Here is a 21,902-nt window from a genome sequence, read left to right as displayed (position 1 = left end):
ATCTAGTTCTGAGAAGTTTATGCAAAACAATAAACGCCCAATAAATGAAGCCATGTCCTCTGATCCAAATTTGCGGTATGACATTGAATTAGTTTGAGGCAGTGAAAGAAATGAAATGAAAAGGTTCTTCCATTCTTTCCACACAGGTGTGCCTTTACTTCCATTATAAGCTGTTCCGAGGTAATCGTGTTACCAAAGTGGATGCTGGGAGTTTCGATGCCTTTAACTCTCCCAACCTGGCTCCATTAGCCAACGCTGAAGTTGATATAAAAAGTAATTTGATCTGGTTCACTTCTCAAATAGAAAAGCAGTGTCACCCGATTTTGAAACATTTGATCTCTGCCTTCAGTTTTCTGTGAGAGTATTGTTTTTATTTTCTCTCTCTGCAGTAAATTGGGACACTGTGTGGAGGGAAAACACAACAGCGAAGTTCAGGGTCAACACACAGATGAACCGCAACGTGGGCCTCCTGCGTTTGTTCCCCGGGATCACTGCTGACACTGTAAGATGACGTTCTACTGGATGGGCTTGAGTGTCAATGTCGCACAACCATGGCTTTTTGATGACCTGAACCAATCGTGTTATTGAAGATGCATGCGTGCTTTTGTGCAGCGTTTTGTTCGCTGACGTTCTCAACGCAGCTGCATCATTTCTGTTTAATTTCATTGTAAATTGTCCTGTTCCTTTGTATACATGTCTGCGCTCGAGATTTGCAGTATGATCAATTCACTTGCCTGTGACCAGTGTTGATAGCTAAGTAATAAGACAGAGTTATGAGGCATGTCTAATTCTTCACAAAGGAGTGAGGAGTTGGCACTCGTGCTCACACTCTCACTTCCAGCTCACATGAAGCGTGGGGGGGAAAGGAGCACATATTTACTACCTCAATCTGGCTCTTTTGCCATGCTACGCATCGATAGCTTTTTTTTATCAGCTTTTATGACCTTAGGGCATTTTATTCCAGGCCCCTCATATATGGTGTAGATTTTATATGATTCCTTCTCATGTTCATGTAGATGGTTCTCCTTTTATCTACAGAAGAATAGGTTGTAGTCAGGGCTGGTTTTGAAGCGATGGTAAATGGATGCTGTGGATGCCGCTGAAGAGTCAGGATTAGACGCAGAATCATTATGGTACAGGAGGAAATTATGAATTCTCTTAATGCTGGTTTCATTAATAGAGCATACTAGATGCATAATTTATATTTGTATGCTATTATTTATTTATACGTGCAGATTTGTGTGTTTTAGAGTTGATTTTACTCGAGAAAGCAGTACATCTACTTCTGCTTGCTGTACCAGTACAGATGGATTAGTTTATTGCAAATTGTTTTTTACTCTACAATGCTAAGGAGTAACATATAACTGCAGCTCTCAGGTAGGGAGGGATTTTGTGTCTGTGTGATAGCTGTCCTTGGCTGGTCAGGTGGTTAGGAGAGACTCCAGATGTGCTACAGTGGAGTGGGGGTTGACAAGATTTTAATTCAATCTCCAGCATCGTTAATTCCTCTCTCTCTGGGACTATTGGGCCAAACAGGCTCTTAAATGTGGCAGTGTGGTGGAGTGATTGTGCTGTTCCCTGTGGGACCCTTTACAGCAGAGGGCAAAATTAAGATGCTGCGCTCACAACATTCATCAATGCATTTGGTGGCGTGAGACATTACTGATAACTAGCACTTTATCTTCGGATCATGCTTTTCAGTAATTAGTTTTAATATACACTATCTGATATAGTGTCTGTTGTTGTATCTACATTTGAACCTAATAATTTAACAAATGGCTTGTTTGATTTGACTATAAACAAGAGGACCAGTATGAGTATGCCAAATCATTTGTTTGGCCAGGTTCGAGCCTTCCTGCAGCCACCCATGGAAGGGATTGTGCTGGAGACCTACGGCAGCGGGAATGCCCCTGATAACCGCACAGACCTACTGGAAGAGTTCCACAAAGCTACGGAAAGAGGAGTTATCATGATCAACTGCACGCAGTGCCTCCGAGGCTCCGTTACCACATCATACGCCACTGGCAAGGTGTGTACATGGGTGCAGATGATTTGATTATTGGGGCATATAAGCGATTGTTTAAAGGTTGAGTCAGTCATTAGAAGATGAAGGTAGAACACTATTTAATATTTGGTGAAATTCCTCAGGCAGTTTCAATAAAATATTTGCTCAGAGGAGAAACTCTGGTATTTGTTGCACCCCATGTTCTGCAAACAGGAGGAGGGGAAAAAAGATGTAGTCTGCAAATATCACAACTAATTAAGACAACAAGGCAGCTCTACATGCTTATTAATCATGACGTGTGTTAATTCAGAAAGGTTGGTGTTTGGCACTAACATGTAGGTGTTATAGCTTAGTCAGTTGTTTTTGGGTGTGGTTTTGGAGGGAACAATGAAGGGAGGGCTGGATTGATTAAAATTGTAGTTATAGTTTCAGCTTAACATCCACAAAAACAACAGCATTAATGCTTGCTTCTAGATGTGTGAACTATAGAGCAAGTTGAGTATAGTGAATAATGACAGTTTTTGTGTATTTGTTCATGTGGTCTACTCGTAGACTGATGTACAGGATGAATATTTGTTTACTAATAATGCATATATGATGTCAAACTCTCGCCGTTACCAGAGGACTAGCCCCCCACTGTAACCCTAGCTGTATAGGTGAGAGGCCGAGGGCTATCGAAACGGAGATCGGCGCCACGCCCATACGCCTTAATGGTGCATATTCATGTCCAGTATGGAAGTTATTAATGTGACTAAGTTATTGTGTGGGCGGCACGGTGGTGTAGTGGTTAGCGCTGTCGCCTCACAGCAAGAAGGTCCTGGGTTTGAGCCCCGGGGCCGGCGAGGGCCTTTCTGTGTGGAGTTTGCATGTTCTCCCCGTGTCCGCATGGGTTTCCTCCGGGTGCTCCGGTTTCCCCCACAGTCCAAAGACATGCAGGTTAGGTTAACTGGTGACTCTAAATTGACCGTAGGTGTGAATGTGAGTGTGAATGGTTGTCTATGTGTCAGCCCTGTGATGACCTGGCGACTTGTCCAGGGTGTACCCCGCCTTTCGCCCGTAGTCAGCTGGGATAGGCTCCAGCTTGCCTGCGACCCTGTAGAAGGATAAAGCGGCTAGAGATAATGAGATGAGATGAGAAGTTATTGTGTGTCCATCTTTAAGTGTTAGTCCTTCACAATGACCTAATGCTATTCAAATCCAACTGACAACTCTACGCTCTTTTAATGAAGCCCTAAAGCATCCTATACATAGCCTGAATGCTTTAATAGAAGTTCAATGATTAATTTTTAGTTTAAAATGTCTATAATTCCACTATGCCCTTTCCCAGGCCCTGAGCGATGCTGGATTGGTACCTGGGGGTGATATGACTCCAGAAGCTGCTCTGTCTAAACTCTCCTACGTACTGGCCAAGAAAAACCTCACTACACAAGAGAAAACGAAGGTATTCTGGACTTCACATTGTAACCTGATATTTACACAGTCCTCAGGGAAACCAAGCCCCATGACAGATTTATTCCAACTCTTAAAAGAGTTGCTGAGCCAGTTAATTATGGCTGCTTTAATTTAATTAATCTCTTAGGTGTGTGAGAAGTGAACTGGCAGAAAGCTCTCATGTGGATGCTTTTATAGTAATTTATGCAGCATTGATCGCATCAGACCTTTTTTTCGCATACAGATGTTGAGCCGGAATCTGCGCGGCGAGATGATCGCTCACCTGAAGGGGGCCAAGCTGACACTCAGTGACAGTCGCTTTATTCAAGTCATTGCTAAATCCCTCAGCATCAGCTGCAAAGAGGTGCGGCATTACATTCAGTGCCTCAGGATCATATTCTCTAGTTTTGCTCTGATGAAAGTTGTAATTGTTAGAAACTTTGCTGTCTTCAGGAGCTGGAAGCTATCCGTGATGCCCTGACCCCCACATTGGCCTGTGCGGCTGCTAAGATAGGTGATGTTGAGGCGCTAGAGGCAATTAAAGAGATGGTAAGGCTTTCTGCAGACTCTCTGTCCTGGTATCGACCTCGGTATCATCACTGAGCTGAGCTTATCTTCATTTTATGGCATTTCAGTCTGTGACTATCAAGCATGTCAGATACAATAGTCCTTCAGACTGTAGTCTGGAATGGAATGGCTCTGCTCTGTCACCATTTCCTCTAAGCACTCTCATGTCTTTACGTAAGTCCCGAGACCTGTTTTTAGACCAGTTTTCACACCTGTTTTAGACCAACACACACACATGCGCACACACACACACACACACACACACACACACACACACACACACAAAGGCGACATTTCTCTGAATTGCCCCATAGATCAAAAAGTGAATTTACCCCGAGTTTATAGCAGTAGCATGCGCTAAACATGCTGGGTTTGTATTTAATCTTGGTTTTATTTGAACATACATTATCTTTTCCTAACTGTATGGTTGTACCCAATATACCATATCTCCATTTTATGCACCAACCATTGATAATAGCCATCTACGTAGTTAAAAATACAGTATGTATACGTGAGTAAGTTTGTCAAGAAGCAATGTACCAGCTGTGTTATCTCTTTGACAAAACACTGCTTATCGTGTGGCCTTTGATTAAAGAGAAGAGAGGAAACCAAACATGTTTTTGTCTTGTGTGGGAAGAGGTCATTTTGAGATAAGGCCTCTAATGCACTCTTGAGATGGCATCCAACCCATGTTTGAAAAGACCTGCCACTGATAACCTTACTCTCTGTACAACCTCATTTATGCAATCGACTTTCGCACAGTGTTTTTTAGATTAAGCGATCAAGGCTACGATTGGCACTTTAAATATTGCCTCAGGGCTGAACTGAAATGTCTGAATGCTTTGTAATAAAATCCAGTTTTCTGCTGTATTTATACATGAGTGACAAAGTGAAGCATATTCAATTACGTTGAGATTTGGTGACTGTGAAAGCTATAGTTTATGATTTACATATTTTTCACACTCATTAAACTATTCAGTGAACTCTTGTGCCCTGTGGATGGGGAAGGGCTCATCGCCATGAGGATAGAAATGCTTCAGTATAGGATAATGATGATCAGTCCGAAGAACTTTGTATTAATTTGCAGCGATGCTTCCCTTTAAGGGAGACAAGTGGATCTGAACCATGCTAGCAAAATTCCTCCACACAATGACAGGACCACCATTTTTTCCTTTAATTTTTACTCGCCTGTGTATTAGGGCTTTGTGTGGTAAACAGACATTTCTGACCGTAAATTACACTTTGCCATAAAACACAGTTTTATCTATAAAATAGAACAGAATACAGTGTTTATTAATGGTGTTTCTCCTGAAAACACATAACTCCATGGACTACATGTTACAGCACATTTGTCAAAATCAGCAATTATTTGTGTTAGCAAACAGGCTCAAATGTTTGTGTACCTGATTTACATGTTCTAGTTCGTTTATTCAAATGTATCTCATTAAGGTGTTTGGAAAGTCCGCACATATTTCATTTTTTATCTCCCACTAGCCGAAAGGCCCGAAAGGGGATTATGTCGTGGCAATGTCTGTCCATCCGTTCGTCCATCTCGTGAAGGGTACTCACCTTCTGAAATCAACTCCTCTCACAATTTTTGGAGGAATTTCACGAAACTTGACAGGATTCTTTGTTATATGTCGGTACTACGCATATGGCAGTTTCGTTTAATTCAGTCACATTTTACCAGAGTTATGGCCCTTGATTACCAAACTTGTACAGTACTTTAACAATTCCATGAAGGTGTGCTTGTCTTCTGAAATGAACTCCTCTCACCGTTCTTGGAGGAATTTCACGACACTTAGCAAAAGGCTTTGTTATATGTTGCTAATGCACATATTGCAATTTAGTTCATTTTGGTTGAATTTTTTCAGAGTTAGGGCCCTTGATTACCAAACTTGTACTCTGACAATTTCATGAAAGTGTGCTCTTCTTCTGAAATCAACTCCTCTCACAATTTTTGCAGAAATTTTCCGAAACTTTGCAAAAGGCTTTGCTATATGTCGGTAATACGCATATTACAATTTCGTTCAATTTGGTCACATTTCACCAGAGTTATGGGCGTTGATTACCAAACTTGTACTTCGACAATTTCATGAGGGTGTATTAAGACTTATCGCATAGATATAGTTGTCAGCGGGGGATATTGTGCTCTCAGAGTACTCTTGTTTAGACTTGGTGCCTTGTATGTAATGCACACTAACATGGGTAATTTTGAATTGATGTATTTTCAACATTCCATGTACTATTGTAGATTTCATTCCATGTGCTACTGTATTTGGTCTTAATTAAGTCATGATAGTTAAAAAAAGCTCAACCTCTTAAGCAGTTTGATGCATGCAGTCAACAGTCAATACAATAAAAAAAAGCCATCAGAAAACCTAAACAGAACAGACAAGTGTTGCCAGGCAAAACAAACCTCATCTGGCAGCACTTATTTTATACCTATATGTTGATAATGGTAATATTTCTCAATTATCAGCTGTCAGTTTATAGTCCTATGAAAATCCATGACCTTGAGTTTGACATTTCATAGTTATTCAAGGTTAAAGGTCATGGTGCCAAATGAAAGCCCATATGGCACTTCCTGTAAGTTGATAATGGTAAATATCTGTCTATCATCAACTGTTTTCAAGTTACAGCCCTCTGAAAGTCCGTGATCTTGAGTTTGACCTTTCAAGGTCATTCAAGGTTAAAGATCATGGCGCCAAACGAAAGGTCATATGAGGTTCCTATATGCTCATAATAGTGAACATTTGTCTATCGGCAACTATTTTTGAGTTAGCATGGAAAATGATATTTTGACCGAAAGGTTGACCTTTCCAGGGACCTTGACCTTCACCTTGACCCGATTACCCCCAAAATTTAATCAGGTAATCTATGGACCATTGTCCACCTACCCTGAAAATTTGACGTCAATCAGTGCAACCGTCTAGATGCTAGATTGTTAAAAGACAGACACACAAACAAACAAACCATACTGATTACAATACCTCACCCTGCTTACTCCGTCGCGGGCGAGATAACAGTACTGACCTTTCATAGAGCTGCTTTATGGTGAAATCATTATTTTAGAAATGGATGAAACAGAGACACAAATACACAACCAACACTGCAAAAAATGGCCTTTCAAAAATAAATAAAAGATTTAAACAAAGCATATTTGCTTGAATCAGGTGAAAAAAATCTGCCAATGGAACTAGTCAAATTTGACTTGGTAAGATTTCTTAAAGTAAGATGAAAAATCTAACCTGTTTTTAGATGAAATAATTCCAAAATAAGATTGGGGAACTTATTATGCGAGATCTGATTAACTCAAAATAATCAAAATAGTTCTTATAACAAGATCGTACTTCTTATATTTAGCCATTCAAGTCATTTTTATTTATTTCATTTTAAGGGTATTTCACTTAAATTCATGACAAAGTCTTAGCAGTAAAAACTGAATTTAAGATAAATATACTTATTAGGATTGTTAAATTCTTTTTTTCACCTTTATTGGATAGGACAGTGTAGAGACAGGAAATGAGCAGGAGAGAGACACGGATCAGGAAATGACCTCAGGTTAGAATCGAACCCGGGGCCCCGGATTTATGGTATGGCGCCTTATCCACCTGAGCCACCATGCCCCAGGATTATTAAATTCTACAACTAAGTATTGCTAGCTTAAAAGATTCTCCTTTTGTGACCTGTAATTAGTAAAATACTCTAGATATGAGACCAGAGACTATCTTGAATCAAGTTGACGACACGTGTAGCATTGCAACAAGTTTATTTTTTTCCCATTTCAACATTCAAACATTAAAACATCTCTTAAGATTCCACTTCCCCAGGACCTCAGGCACCAAAAAATAATAATAATAAAAAAAAAGTCTACACATTTTGACTTACATTGCTTACACAACGCCAAAGCAACAATGCATTTTGGGGGCACTGACTATTTGTTTGTTTTGTTTTTTTGTTTGGTGCCTGATCTTGTAAACCCCTTATACACATAAAAAAAAACCTCACAAGTGGGTGGGAAAAAAACAAACCACTGAACTTGTCCTCCACTCACTCATAGCTTTTTTGAAGGCACTTGTCTGGTCTAGAGTGTGTACAGCATCTAGAAGGATCTCAATCATAAAGTTCATTTATTCCCAAAACAAGCATACTTTGTTTTTTTTTTCTTGAAACAAGATGAACCACATTTGACAAATGTCCAAAATGTACTTACTTGTTTAAAAAAAAAACTTGTTTTATTTTCAAAGGTGCTCCAAATAAGACTTTTTCAAGACATTTTGTCTATACAAGATTTTCAAGATGGACTGTCTAAAAACTAGCCTTTCTAGCTAAATGAGGTTTTGCTTGTTGGGCAATTATAATAAGGGTGGCTAGATGTTTTGATTTGAAAAGAGACAAATAAACTTACTAAGATTTTTATTTTTGCAGTGAAAGAGTGAAGGCAAAAAATAAATAAATAAATAAATAAATAAATAAATAAAATGATCACTAAAAAATCCAGCATCTTAACACACTTTTTTGATTACTGTTGTCACCTGTAGTAATGAATAAAAGATCTGTAAAACATGTTTTACATTATGATTTGCTGACTGTTTTAGAAGGTATGATTAACCTTTGCACTCAATTGTATGTACACTGTCATAACTACTACAGTTGTCACTGATTTATTTGCTTACTTTTCTCATAATAATACCAGAGTTTGAGCTTGTGATTTTCTGAACTGCTTGAGTACTCTTCCTACAGGGAGGTAACTTGAGCATGGAAGACTATGACGGCCGGACTCCTCTCCATATCGCAGCCAGCGAGGGTCACCTCAAATCAGTGCAGTATTTACTGAACCAGGGAGCCACGGTCTATGCCAAAGATCGCTATGGGAGCACACCTCTTCTAAATGCTGTTCATTTCAGGTAAGATGGTGAATATACCGTTCAGTTCCATAATTGCTGGCACCCTTGGTAAAGATGAGTAAAAATGTCTGTGGTTAATTACCTTGATCTCACACTGAAAATATGAGCGAAATTTAATCGTTAATGAAGTTCATTCAAAAAAAATAAAAATGAAAAAAATCCCTGTTTATGTGTGTCACAATTTTTGGTGGCCTTAAAGAAATGTTATGAACATAATGTAATTGAAACATATTCCTGTTTCTATTTTACATTAAGTTCACTTGAATGCAGGAATTCTTTTCCGGTTGTCCACGAGTTTGTGTTTTATTAGTGTATAAACAAAGGTCAAATAGGGTACGAGACAGAGGCCAAATTCCCGTATTCATTCATCAGCTTGGGGAAGATTAAAGAAGGCACAAATCCTCACTGTTAAGTGTGGTGGAGTATCTGGGATATTGTAGAGATTTCGAGAGAAAATTTGTCTGCTTCTGCCAAGAAGTTTAAACTGGGTCATGGTTGGATCTTCCAGCAGGACAATGATACAAAGCATACAGCCAAATCCACTAGAAATTGTTTCAGTGACCAGAGAGTCAAGCTTTTCACATGAACATCTAAGTCCCCTGATCTAAACCAGATTGAAAACCTGTAGGGTGAGCTGAAGAGAAGAGTTCAGAAGGGTGGATCTCGAACCCTGGAAGATATGGAGAGATTCTGTATTGAGGAGTGTCTCAGGTCCCTCAGGAAGGTACCTGAGTAGTGTCTCAGGAAAAGATTGTGTTCACCAATCTTTTCAAGCATGAAAGGGCTTAGTGTTGGTATTCTATGCTTTAGTTCAGTTAAAGGTTGGATTTCTCTAATAAATTAGCTAGTTAATCACAAAGACATTTATATCCATTTCTGTGTGGGTTTTCTCCGGGTGCTCCGGTTTGCCCCACAGTCCAAAGACATGCAGGTTAGGCTAATTGGTGGCTCTAAATTGACCGTAGGTGTGAATGTGAGTGTGAATGGTTGTTTGTCTCTATGTGTCAGCCCTGCAATGATCTAGCGACTTGTCCAGGGTGTACCCCGCCTCTCGCCCATAGTCAGCTGGGATAGGCTCCAGCTTGCCTGCGAGCCCGTAGAACAGGTTAAGCGGCTACAGATAATGGATGGATGGATGGATTTATACCTATATCTACCAAGGGTGACAATAATTATTGAGCTATCTGTATATGTTATATACACCTCCAAATCAGATAATGTTGGGACAGTCTGGAAAATGCAAATAAAAAAGAAAGGAGTGATTTCTACATTTATTTTGACTTGTATTTCACTGCAGACAGTACGAACCCAAGATATTTCATATTTCATCTGGTCAACTTCGATTCATTTGTTAATATACATCCATTCCTGCATTTCAGACGTTTCAGAAAAATAGGACAATGATGACCCTGTACTGTTGCACACCTTAAGACCTGTTTGTAGGAAGAATGGGACAAAATAAAGCCTGAAACACTTAATCACTTGGTGTCTTCAGTCCTTAAACATATTTTAAGTGTTGTGACAAGGAAAGGCAACCTTACAAAGTGGTAAATGCTTTACAGTCCCAACGTGTTGCAATAATCAAAATTCTAATGTGCTTATTTTGAAAAAAAAACCCCAATAAAATTCACGAGGTAAAACATCAATTAATGAGCTGTTGTATTGTTTTGAGTGCAGTACAGGTCAAGGATTATTTACAAATCGTTTTCAGCTTTAATTTCAATTTCGACATACCGTCCCAACTCTTTTCTGATTTGGGGTTGTAAAACGTGTGTATGTGTAACAACGTAAATGATTTGTGTGCATATGCGTGTGAACGATTGAAGGTTTCGGCATGAGTTCCGCTTGAATGTCTGTATGCATTTGAAAGTACAGTGTATGTTGTTGCACAGGTTCCTGAAAGAAAGCGTAGATTACTGAGTTGAAGAGAGTACATGGGTGTCTCGTTTAGCAGGTCTGTTATCACATAACATATTTCCGTATTATCTTATGAAGAGTATCAGAACCCTCATTGTTTCAACTTGCTTTTTTTGTTTACAGAGCACAGTTTCGGTTCAGTATTTGCCGTTAAAGTACAGCTAAAGTTCTTGCTAAGGTTTACTCCATAATGTGAGGGTTACTGTTCATTTGACATCTCTGTAACTTTGTAATCTTGTTTAAAAAAAAATCAAGCACATGAACATAATTACAGTAGACTTCTGTCCCATCCAAGGCATGCTCCTGACTCACACTTGGTGTTCCTGGGGTCGGCTCTGGATCCACCATGAGCCTACTGATGATGAATGAATTAATTAAGTCATCATAGCCAGAGAAAGCATTGTTTTGGATTTCTGACTTGCTTTTTGGCACTGATATGCATTCAGATGTGGAGTTTGTGAATCTATTAGGCTGGAGGCTCTCTTGCTTATACGGTGTTGCGAATTCTGTTCATCCGTCTGTTTTTCGTGTTCTGCAGCCTCGCAGTGTGCTACATACAAACTACCTCAAACATAAACGTTAAACATACAGCTGGCCTAATTGCACACACTTGTAATGACCACCGTATGGTCTGTTGAGCACACCAAATGATGCCGAGGCTCAAGAAACTAGGACAGAGTATCTTTCCTCTTCATTTTCTCCAATGTTACACAGGCTATCAGTAATCTCTCTTCATCTCTCTCTGCGGAGATGTTACATACAAACAAACCAAGATGAGATGTCAACCTCATTAAATGAGGTAGAAGGGAGGGGGTGTGTAGCTAAATTACACTTGTACACAGCGGGAGTGTGCGTGTGTGTGCGCATGTGTGTGTGTGTGCGCAGGAATTAGAGAAACTCCTTAAAGGCCTTGACAACAATTATCATTTAATTAGAGTGAGCATGAGACAGTCAGTCACTGGTGCATATTTTTACTCCTGCTGTTATATTCTCGTGGTGTTCTGAGATCTCGGACACATTTCCATTCCTGAGGGAGTGGTGTAGATCTCGGGGAAGCAGTATCACCATCCTTTGTTAGATTAACATATGCTTTTTTATTGTCGGGAGAGACACTGCTGTTGCTTGTTGCGTCTTCTTCCTAGGCAAGGTCACTAGATATTCTTTTATAACCATCTACAAAGATTTAAATTTGCGTCAGTCTGAGTCTGGGCTGCTGTAAAGATCAGCAGTCCAGGGGCATTTTCGTTCTTGAGAAATATTTAAAGCGATTCACCTAAAGACAGTTTGCTTCTTGCTTTTATTTACTACAAGGGTAAGAGAAAGTGCCATGTTGCTGCTATAAGGAAGAGAAAAGGAGAATGCTAAAAGGTGTGTTGTATAAACCAGCCCTACCTGCTACTCACTTCATGACTGACAGATACTATGACTAGTAGGGGTAGGACTAACCGGATATGCAACAGCTAATAGTTTTGTGACTGAATTACAAGGAAACATACAGCAGGGTAGGGCCAAACTGTAACCCTGAAATAGATTAGTGGTGAACCACACCTATTATTATATGTGAAATGTGAATTTACTTATCCTGTCTGGAGAAGCACAGGTTTCTTTCTGGATAATGAGATGGGTTTTTACAGCTTTGGCCCGTTGTTCCTTTCAGTTCCACATTGCCAATTTGTGACCATATTTCTGAACCTGAACTGCTGTCACTCTGGGATGTGTGTGTGTGTGTGTGTATATATATATATATATATATATATATATATATATATATATATATATATATATATATACACAACCCCGATTCCAAAAAAGTTGGGACAAAGTACAAAAATTTACAAATCTCAAAAACTGATATTGTATTCACAATAGAACATAGACAACATATCAAATGTCGAAAGTGAGACATTTTGAAATTTCATGCCAAATATTGGCTCATTTGAAATTTCATGACAGCAACACATCTCAAAAAAGTTGGGACAGGGGCAATAAGAGGCTGGAAAAGTTAAAGGTACAAAAAAGGAACAGCTGTAGGACCAAATTGTAACTCATTAGGTCAATTGGCAATAGGTCATTAACATGACTGGCTATAAAAAGAGCATCTTGGAGTGGCAGCGGCTCTCAGAAGTAAAAATGGGAAGAGGATCACCAATCCCCCTAATTCTGCGCTGACAAATACCGTAGTGGAGCAATATCAGAAAGGAGTTCGACAGTGTAAAATTGCAAAGAGTTTGAACATATCATCATCTACAGTGCATAATATCATCAAAAGGTTCAGAGAATCTGGAAGAATCTCTGTGCGTAAGGGTCAAGGCCGGAAAACCATACTGGGTGCCCGTGATCTTTGGGCCCTTAGACGGCACTGCATCACATACAGGCATGCTTCTGTATTGGAAATCACAAAATGGGCTCAGGAATATTTCCAGAGAACATTATCTGTGAACACAATTCACCGTGCCATCCGCCGTTGCCAGCTAAAACTCTATAGTTCAAAGAAGAAGCCGTATCTAAACATGATCCAGAAGCGCAGACGTCTTCTCTGGGCCAAGGCTCATTTAAAATAGATTGTGGCAAAGTGGAAAACTGTTCTGTGGTCAGACGAATCAAAATTTGAAGTTCTTTATGGAAATCAGGGACGCCGTGTCATTCAGACTAAAGAGGAGAAGGACGACCCAAGTTATCAGCGCTCAGGGTTACATTAGTGCGTGTGGCATGGGCAGCTTACACATCTGGAAAGACACCATCAATGCTGAAAGGTATATCCAGGTTCTAGAGCAACATATGCTCCCATCCAGATGAAGTCTCTTTCAGGGAAGACCTTGCATTTTCTTGCAAGACAATGCCAAACCACATACTGCATCAATTACAGCATCATGGCTGTGTAGAAGAAGGGTCCGGGTACTGAAGGGGCTGAGGGCTACGGAGATTGGTGCCACCCTATGAGCCACATGGCGTGGGAAGGACTTTGATTTTTACAGATGGTGTGATGTTTGCTTCTAGAATTTGCTGGTATTTATTCGAATCCATGCTTCCCTTGACCAATTAAATGTGCCCTGTGCCACTGGCTGCAACAGAATCCCAAAGCATGATCGATCCACACCCATGCTTCAGAGTTGGAGAGGTGTTCTTTTCCTGGAATTTGGCACCCTTTTTTCTCCAAACATACCTTTGCACATTGTGGCCAAAAAGTTCTATTTTGATTTCATCAGTCCACAGGACTTGTTTCCAAAATACATCAGGCTTATTTAGATGTTCACTTGCAAACTTCAGACGCTGAATTTTGTGGCTAGGACGCAGGGAAGGTTTTCTTCTGATGACTGTCTCATGAAGGTCATATTTGTTCAGGTGTCGTTGCATAGTAGAACAGTGCACCACCACTCCAGGGTCTGCTAAATCTTTCTGAAGGTCTTTTGCGGTCAAACAGGGGTTTTTATTTGCTTTTCTAGCAATCTAACGAGCAGTTCTTTCAGAAAGTTTTCTTCATCTTTCAGACCTCACCTTGATCTCCACTGTTTCTGTTAACTGCCATTTCTTAATAACATTACAATCTGAGGAAACAGCTACCTGAAAACACTTTGCTACGTTCTTGTAGCCTTCTCCTGCTTTGTGAGCATCAATTATTTTATCATTCAGAATGCGAGGGAGTTGCTTAGAGGAGCCCATGGCTGTTGATTTTAGGGGCAAGTTTGAGGAGTCTGAGAATTTATACAGCTTTGAAATCTGCGTCATCTGACCTTTCCTAACAAAGAATTTGAACAAGCCACAGCTCAATAAGCTAATTAAGGTCTGGAACCTTGGTAAAAGTTACCTGAGAACTCAAATGTATTGGAGTGCCCAAACTTTCGTATGGTTTTCCTTTTCTTTTTTCACTCTCCAATTGTACAAAACAAAAATAATACACAAATCTTGCAGAAAACGCTGAAATGTGTCGTCTTTACCTTTATGCCTTTTGGTGATCAGTTCATCTTCTGCCCACTTAACTATTCACAGTAACAGACATTTTCAGCAAGGGTGCCCAAACATTTGCATGACACTATATATATATATATATATATATATATATATATATATATATATATATATATCGCATTTGTTTGTGATGGGATGTTTCGACTTGTCTCAGCCTGTCTGAATCCTTGTAGTCATTGTTGTGCTGTAGTATCAGCCACTAAACTCTTGTGACAACAGTTGCTAAGAGCAAGAGGTAACCAAACAATTACACCTTCCTTAGTTAAGTTTCCAGGGTCAGATCCAGTAAAGGAACAAATACGGTATTTCTTTCAAAGTTAGAAGAAGAAGAAACCTTTATTTGTCACATGCAAACTTCAAGCACAGTGAACGTCATCCTCTGCATTTAACCCATCTGAAGCAGTGACACACGCACACACTCAGAGCAGTGGGCAGCCACACCAGAGCACCCAGGGAGCAGTCAGGGGTTTGGTACCTCGCTCAAGGGCACCTCAGCCCAAGGCCGCCCCACGTCAACCTAACTGCATGTCTTTGGATTGTGGGGGAAACCGGAGTACCCGGAGGAAACCCACGCAGACACGGGGAGAACATGCAAACTCCACACAGAAAGGCCCTCGCCGGCTGCTGGGTTCGGACCCGGAACCTTCTTGCTGTGAGGCGACCGTGCTAACCACTACACCACCGTGCTGCTGAAGTTACTTAATACCATTACTTCGACTTGGTGCCATTGTATGATTCACATTGGCTTCAGACAAAAGTGGTTTGTATTATGCTATTGTATATGCTTGATGTCAAAACACTTGTTTTGCTGTATCACCGTCAAAAGAAGATCTCAGCAGTTCTGGTTTGTACAGCTGTGCATCTGTCTCATGTTTTTCTTCTCTCATCTTTTCTCATAGACACAAAGATGTGGTAAAGTTACTGAGAAAAACAGGAGCCCATTTTTCTCGTGATGAATTGGAACGTGCTGGAACCAAATTTTGCAGGTGACACAGAACTAACCCCCCACTCTTCTTCTATGTAGCATTCATGCAGGTTTGACCAGTCATTCAAGGCTTCTTCAAAGTTTTAGAATGTTCCCTAACTACATTACATGCATACAGCAAGATACCTGCCTGGTATTTGAGGTTTCAAGCAAACACAAGTTAGACACTTTTTTTTGTTTCACAATTTCTCTACATATCATTTCCATATAATGGCAAGAAATTCAGAATAACGCACTCACACTATTATTCTCTCGGCTGCTTTATCAAACATTACTTTATAGCAGATCATGAAGATGTGCATCAGCTTAATAGGACTGTTGTGTGCACTTTCAGTAATCTGTAGTTTATCAAAACGAGTACATAAAGGAAGCTTGTGTGTGTGTGTGTACATCCATTTGTGTCATAGCATGGCAGCAAGTGCAGACTTGGAAGGCTTGGAGATTTGGCACATAGCTGGCGCTGATCTGACAATGCCAAGTTATAATGGGCAAATAGCCATAGAGGTGGTAAGTATAACTAGCATCCCTTCACATAACACACACACACACACACACACACACACACACACACACACAGGCTTGCTCATCAGGAACAAAAAAAATGTATTAGGGATAAAATTAGTTCATATGTTTAAAGTCTTTATTTTTCTCTAAAGCTGCTTTATGATAATGCTGACAATGCCTGTTTGTTAAAAGCGCTATACAAATAAACTTCACACACACACACACACACACACACACACACACACACACACACACACACATATATAAGGTTTGGACACAGTTATTACTATGATATATATATGATACATGTATGCAGACAGACAGACAGACAGACAGACAGACAGATTTACTTTCTTGATCCCAAGCTGGGAAATTGTTTTGTTACAGCTGCAAGTTATTAGCCATGCCAAAGGAAAAAGACACACTGTACAACATAAAATAGAATTTAGAAGGAAAAAAGATCCCAAGAACAAGCCGACTATATAATTTACAGATAAAAATATAACGATTAAAAAAAAGATATCTATATATGTGCTTTGTACATATGAATGTGCATTAATAGTGCTAAAAACAAGAATTGTGATAAATGAAGATTAAAAACTGCAAAAGTGGCATTGAATGAAAGATAAATAGATAAAAACAAATAAACACTAATGGTGCAAAGTGACTAATGACAGTAAACAAACAAGCTCTGGCAGTGCAAAAGTTACAGGAGGACCAGGGTTATAAACAGGACTATAGAGCAGAGAGGTCAGAGTTCTCTCTGTCAGACAGAGGCGAGTTCTTGTATGGTATGATGGCTTGGGGCAGGAAAGATTTCCTGTATCGGTCCCTACAACAGCAAAGCTATAGCAGTCTGTTGGAGAAGGTGCTCCTCTGTCTGTCCAGTGTGAAGGTCTCATCTCATCTCATTATCTCTAGCCGCTTTATCCTTCTACAGGGTCGCAGGCAAGTTGGAGCCTATCCCAGCTGACTACGGGTGAAAGGCGGGGTACACCCTGGACAAGTCGCCAGGTCATCACAGGGCTGACACATAGACACAGACAACCATTCACACTCACATTCACACCTACGGTCAATTTAGAGTCACCAGTTAACCTAACCTGCATGTCTTTGGACTGTGGGGGAAATCGGAGCACCCGGAGGAAACCCACGTGGACACGGGGAGAACATGCAAACTCCACACAGAAAGGCCCTCGCCAGCCCCAGGGCTCGAACCCAGGACCTTCTTGCTGTGAGGCGACAGCGCTAACCACTACACCACCATGCCGCCCCAGTGTGAAGGTGGTCTGGATTATCCATGATGGATAAGAGTTTGTTCAGAGTCCTCCTCTCCACCACAGCCTCAAAAGTGTCCTGTTTGCAGCCAATTCTGGAGTCAGCCTTCTTTATCAGTTTATTGAGTCTGTTGGTGTCACTGGCTCCAGTGCTGCTCCCCCAGCAAACCACCGCAAAGAAAAGCACATGCCACAACATATACAGTATATACTGGACATATGAAGCTGTCGTCAGTGACATAAATTTCATGAAATTTCATAAAATAAATTTCATAAAATACATCAAACCTCCCATGCCACATACAGTGAACAATAAAAACAAAAACTTGACTTCATTTTAGTCTCAGTGTATAGGTATAAAACGCAGAGTCAGTCTTTCTGTTTCCTGTCTGTTTGTACCTCTCGTAGACATTCAGTATAACCCAAACTCTGTACTTCTCAGGCCATGCAGTTTGGCAATGAGGAAATCGTGCAGTTTCTTCAATGGATTACTCAGGTAGTTCTATCTCACACACACACACACACACAAATCACCACAGCTTGATCTGAATTTCAGACAGATTAAAACAAAGTTCAGTAATAACAAACAATTTGATTGCTTATTCCTTTTTGCTGCTACTGTGCACTACACAGCATCAGACAGATGAGAGTTTTGAGGTAAACATACAGTATCTTTTTCCATTTCATTTCTGAATACCTTGCCTCTCAAATTAACTGCATACGCTAACGTCTGCAGTCATGTGGTCACATGAAATACATAATGCCACAAGACATTTGGCGCATTAATCAAAAGTCATCCTTTTCACTCCTCATTAAGTTGCATTTTTGCCATGAACCCAGTGAAATGTCATCCTTTTGTCTGTTAGTCCTCTGAGCAAAATGCGCACTGTCATGTCATATAGATTAATAACTGTTCAGAATAAACGTTCTTTACATTGCAGGTTTTTCACGAAACTGAAGAGGTAAAATTATATAAACACACACACAGAGCGCCCTTGATGATTATTGGCACCCCTTACAAAGATTAGTAAAAAGGGTTTGAAAAAATCCACCTTTTGGTGAAGTAGCTTCATCTCACTGTGAAAATAAATTAGAAAAATCCAACCTTTAATGGAAATTTATTCAGACAAAAACAAACCCCTCATTAAAAAATAATTATTTTCAGCAAAAACACATGTGCCACTATTATTTGCACCCCTGCATTTAATACTTTGTACAACCTCCCTTTGCCAGTAAAACAGCACCGAGTCTCTCCTACAACATTTTATAAGGTTGGAGATACAGAGCAGGGCATCTGAGACCATTCCTCTTTACACAATCTCTCCAGACCATCCAGGGTCCGAGGCCCTCTCTTGTGCTCTCTCCTCTTCAGCTCAGCCCTCAGGTTTTCAATGGGGGTCAGGTCAGGGAGCTGAGATGGCCATAGTAGAAGCTTGAGTCTGTGTTCAGTTAACCGTTTTTGTGTTGATTTGGACATATGCTTTGGATCATTGTCCTGCTGGAAGAGCCAGTGATGACCCAGTTTTAGTTTCCTGGCAGAAGCAGCCAGATTTAGATTTAAAATGTCTTGGTATTTCATGGAGTCCATGATGCCATGTACCCTAACAAGGTTTCCGGGGCCTTTGGAGGAAAAACAGCCCCAAAACATCATAGAACGTCCGCCATATTGGACAGTTGGGATCGGGTTCTTTTCATTAGAGCCATCCTTCTTTTTACAACAAACCCACCTTGAGTGTTTATTGCCAAAAAGTTCCATTTTTGTTTCATCAGGCCATAGAACATGGTTCCAGTCAAAGTTGTAGTAGCGTTGCACAAAATTCAGGTGCTTACATTTGTGGTTAACTGACAGAAAAGGCTTTTTTTTCTGGAATACCTTCCAAATAATCTGTTGGCATGGAGGTGGCGCCTGATGGTGGTTTTGGAGACTTGGAAACCCCAAGATTTTACTTTTTCTTGCAACTCGCCAACACTGATCCTTGGGGATTTTTTTTCTTTGCCTCTCTTACCATCCTACTGGACTGTACCTGGGGCAAAATAAACTTGGGTCCTCTTCCAGGCAAGTTTGTAATAGCTCCAGTTGATTTCCACATTTTTATTGGCCTAACAGTAGAAATGGATATTTTCAGGTGAGCAGCTACTTGTGAAGTTCAACACACTTCTCCCTCATTTGGTTTGTATGTTCTCTTATCTTTCCCATGTTGATGTTGAGGGAATTTGGCCTCAGTCACTACGTTTACATGCACGTCCAAATCGAGCTGCTGTCGGTAATCGAGCAAAGGGGTCCCAGCAGGGGTGCCAGAGAAATCCAATCCTACATGCACGAGTGAAATCGGGCTATTGTGCAAGGTGCATTGTGCACCCGAGCCACACGTGGCGCTACACGCCCCATCGTGTTGGTACACTTCCGGTTGTCGTCATGAAGAAGAGCTATAGTGTTGCCAGATACTGCTGACCTTTTCCAGCCCAAAACATGTTCAAATCCGCTAAAATCCACTTAAAACCCCCAATCTGGCAACACTAGCAGTTCCGTGCTCAAGCTGTTAGGCTTGCTCTAACAGACTATGGCTACAAACTGTCCGGCGCAGACCACTGTTTTGTAAGACAACTTATTTTGCACAATAATATTTTTCTAAAGTCCATTTTTTGTTTACAAAAAAATATTTTTTTTTGCTTACAATTTAACTTATGTCTTAATAAACACAAAAAGTTCAATTGTTTTGTTTTTATTGACATTCTTCAGATGTTGGACACATATATATATATATATATATATATATATAGATAGATAGATAGATAGATAGATAGATACACACACACACACACAAATACAATGACTTGTTTATGTACACAATTCACAGCTATGCAACAGCTGTACAGATGTATTTGGTGATACAGTAAGTGAGCTAAATTTTAACAGTGCAAACAATGCCACAAAAAGAAAAGATTCATGCCGTTGTCATGATTCATTGTCATGCCGACCGAGGCTGTTGTGTTTCCCGCTTGTGGTCTCGTCACTCGTCACTTCCGGAAGTAGCTCGACAACTAGCTCGATAGGGTATACATGCACAAAGTAGCTCGGCAGAAGTCGCATAAACTAGGTCGTGTAGCTCGATTCCGAGAAATCAAGTTCGGTTCAATTTCAGCTGAATTAAGGTGTATACATGGCATTTTGAACTTCGATTTCAGTCGAGCAACGGCAGAAATTCGATTCTCTCTATGTGCATGTAAACGTAGTGTGTGTCACCTCATATTTGTACCCCAGTTAATCAGGAAGTCAGGGATTACAGCTTGAAAAATCCTACGTACTCCAATCAACTCAAACAGGGACATTTTAAATGGGAATCATGCTTCAGTTACACTGTGTTCACTATAATTTCCAGGGGTATTAATAATCTTATAATACTAATAAGTACTATAATTAATACTAAGTACTAATAATCTCTTATCGTTTCCTCATTAACCAGGTGAGGCGGGGGGGGGGGGGGGGCGAGCTTTCATATCCTTAGCCTATTTTTATTAAGTGCGTGTTTTTGTTTATAGTTTAGTATTGTAAGAGGCAAATTTTGTTTTGGATTATGCTAATAAACTGTTATTATTATTATTTTTATTATTATTATTATTATTATTATTAATCGTGACACGTGTTTTTGTTGAAAAGAATTTCTTAATGAGTGATTTGTATTTTTTTTCTGAATAAATTTCAATTAAAGGTTGGATTTTCCTCATTTTTTTTCTGTGTGAGATGAAGCTATGGTACCAAAAGGCCAAAAGGATTTTTTTTCCCACCCTTTTAACTACAAGGGGTGCCAATAATCGTGAAGGGCACCGTGTGTGTGTGTGTGTGTGTGTGTGTGTGTGTGTGTGTGTGTGTGAGATGTGATGTTTATTTATTATTGTGTTGCATTTGCATATTCTCCCCGTGTTTGCATGGGTTTACTCCAGGTGCCCCCCCCCCAGTCCAAAGACATGCAGTTATGCTAATTGGCTACTCTAAATTGTCCATGACCAAAAGCCGTGCAGTAGAGGAGTGGCTAACTGACTGTACTTACTTAGCCAAGAAACCCTAGGAAAGGGACCCAGAACACACTGGACTGGACAAGTAAAACTGTCTTTGTCTTGAAAAAATATGATTGCCACTGTTTTAAATAGAAGAAATATTCTGGTTTTTGCTTGTATTTATAACTTGACATGCAAAGTTTTGGAGGGAAACGGATCACCAACCCCAACCTTTAGTGCCTGGTTTGTCATTTTGCCATTCAGAAATGACTTGAGGCTAGCATGAACTCTCTCTCTCTTTTCATTTTCTTGCTCATTAATCATTGTTCTTTAATCATTATTCT

General features: G+C 40.1%; 1 protein-coding gene across 1 annotated transcript in view; it reads left to right on the top strand.

Moving 5' to 3' along the window:
- aspg (asparaginase homolog (S. cerevisiae)) overlaps positions 1 to 21,902 on the top strand; it is a 79,661-nt gene that overhangs the window by 54,264 nt on the left and 3,495 nt on the right. The window contains exons 6-15 of the mRNA XM_060934351.1: positions 147 to 273; positions 390 to 502; positions 1,844 to 2,029; positions 3,333 to 3,446; positions 3,681 to 3,800; positions 3,890 to 3,985; positions 8,750 to 8,913; positions 15,696 to 15,782; positions 16,189 to 16,288; positions 18,005 to 18,058. Of these exons, the coding sequence (XP_060790334.1) occupies positions 147 to 273; positions 390 to 502; positions 1,844 to 2,029; positions 3,333 to 3,446; positions 3,681 to 3,800; positions 3,890 to 3,985; positions 8,750 to 8,913; positions 15,696 to 15,782; positions 16,189 to 16,288; positions 18,005 to 18,058 (1,161 nt within the window). The remainder of the gene's footprint in view (positions 1 to 146; positions 274 to 389; positions 503 to 1,843; positions 2,030 to 3,332; positions 3,447 to 3,680; positions 3,801 to 3,889; positions 3,986 to 8,749; positions 8,914 to 15,695; positions 15,783 to 16,188; positions 16,289 to 18,004; positions 18,059 to 21,902) is intronic.

Source organism: Neoarius graeffei, chromosome 11 (assembly GCF_027579695.1).
Source record: "Neoarius graeffei isolate fNeoGra1 chromosome 11, fNeoGra1.pri, whole genome shotgun sequence".
Taxonomy (NCBI): domain Eukaryota; kingdom Metazoa; phylum Chordata; class Actinopteri; order Siluriformes; family Ariidae; genus Neoarius; species Neoarius graeffei.
Note: the sequence above shows the minus strand (reverse complement) of the source record. Positions and strands in the feature narration are given on the sequence as shown.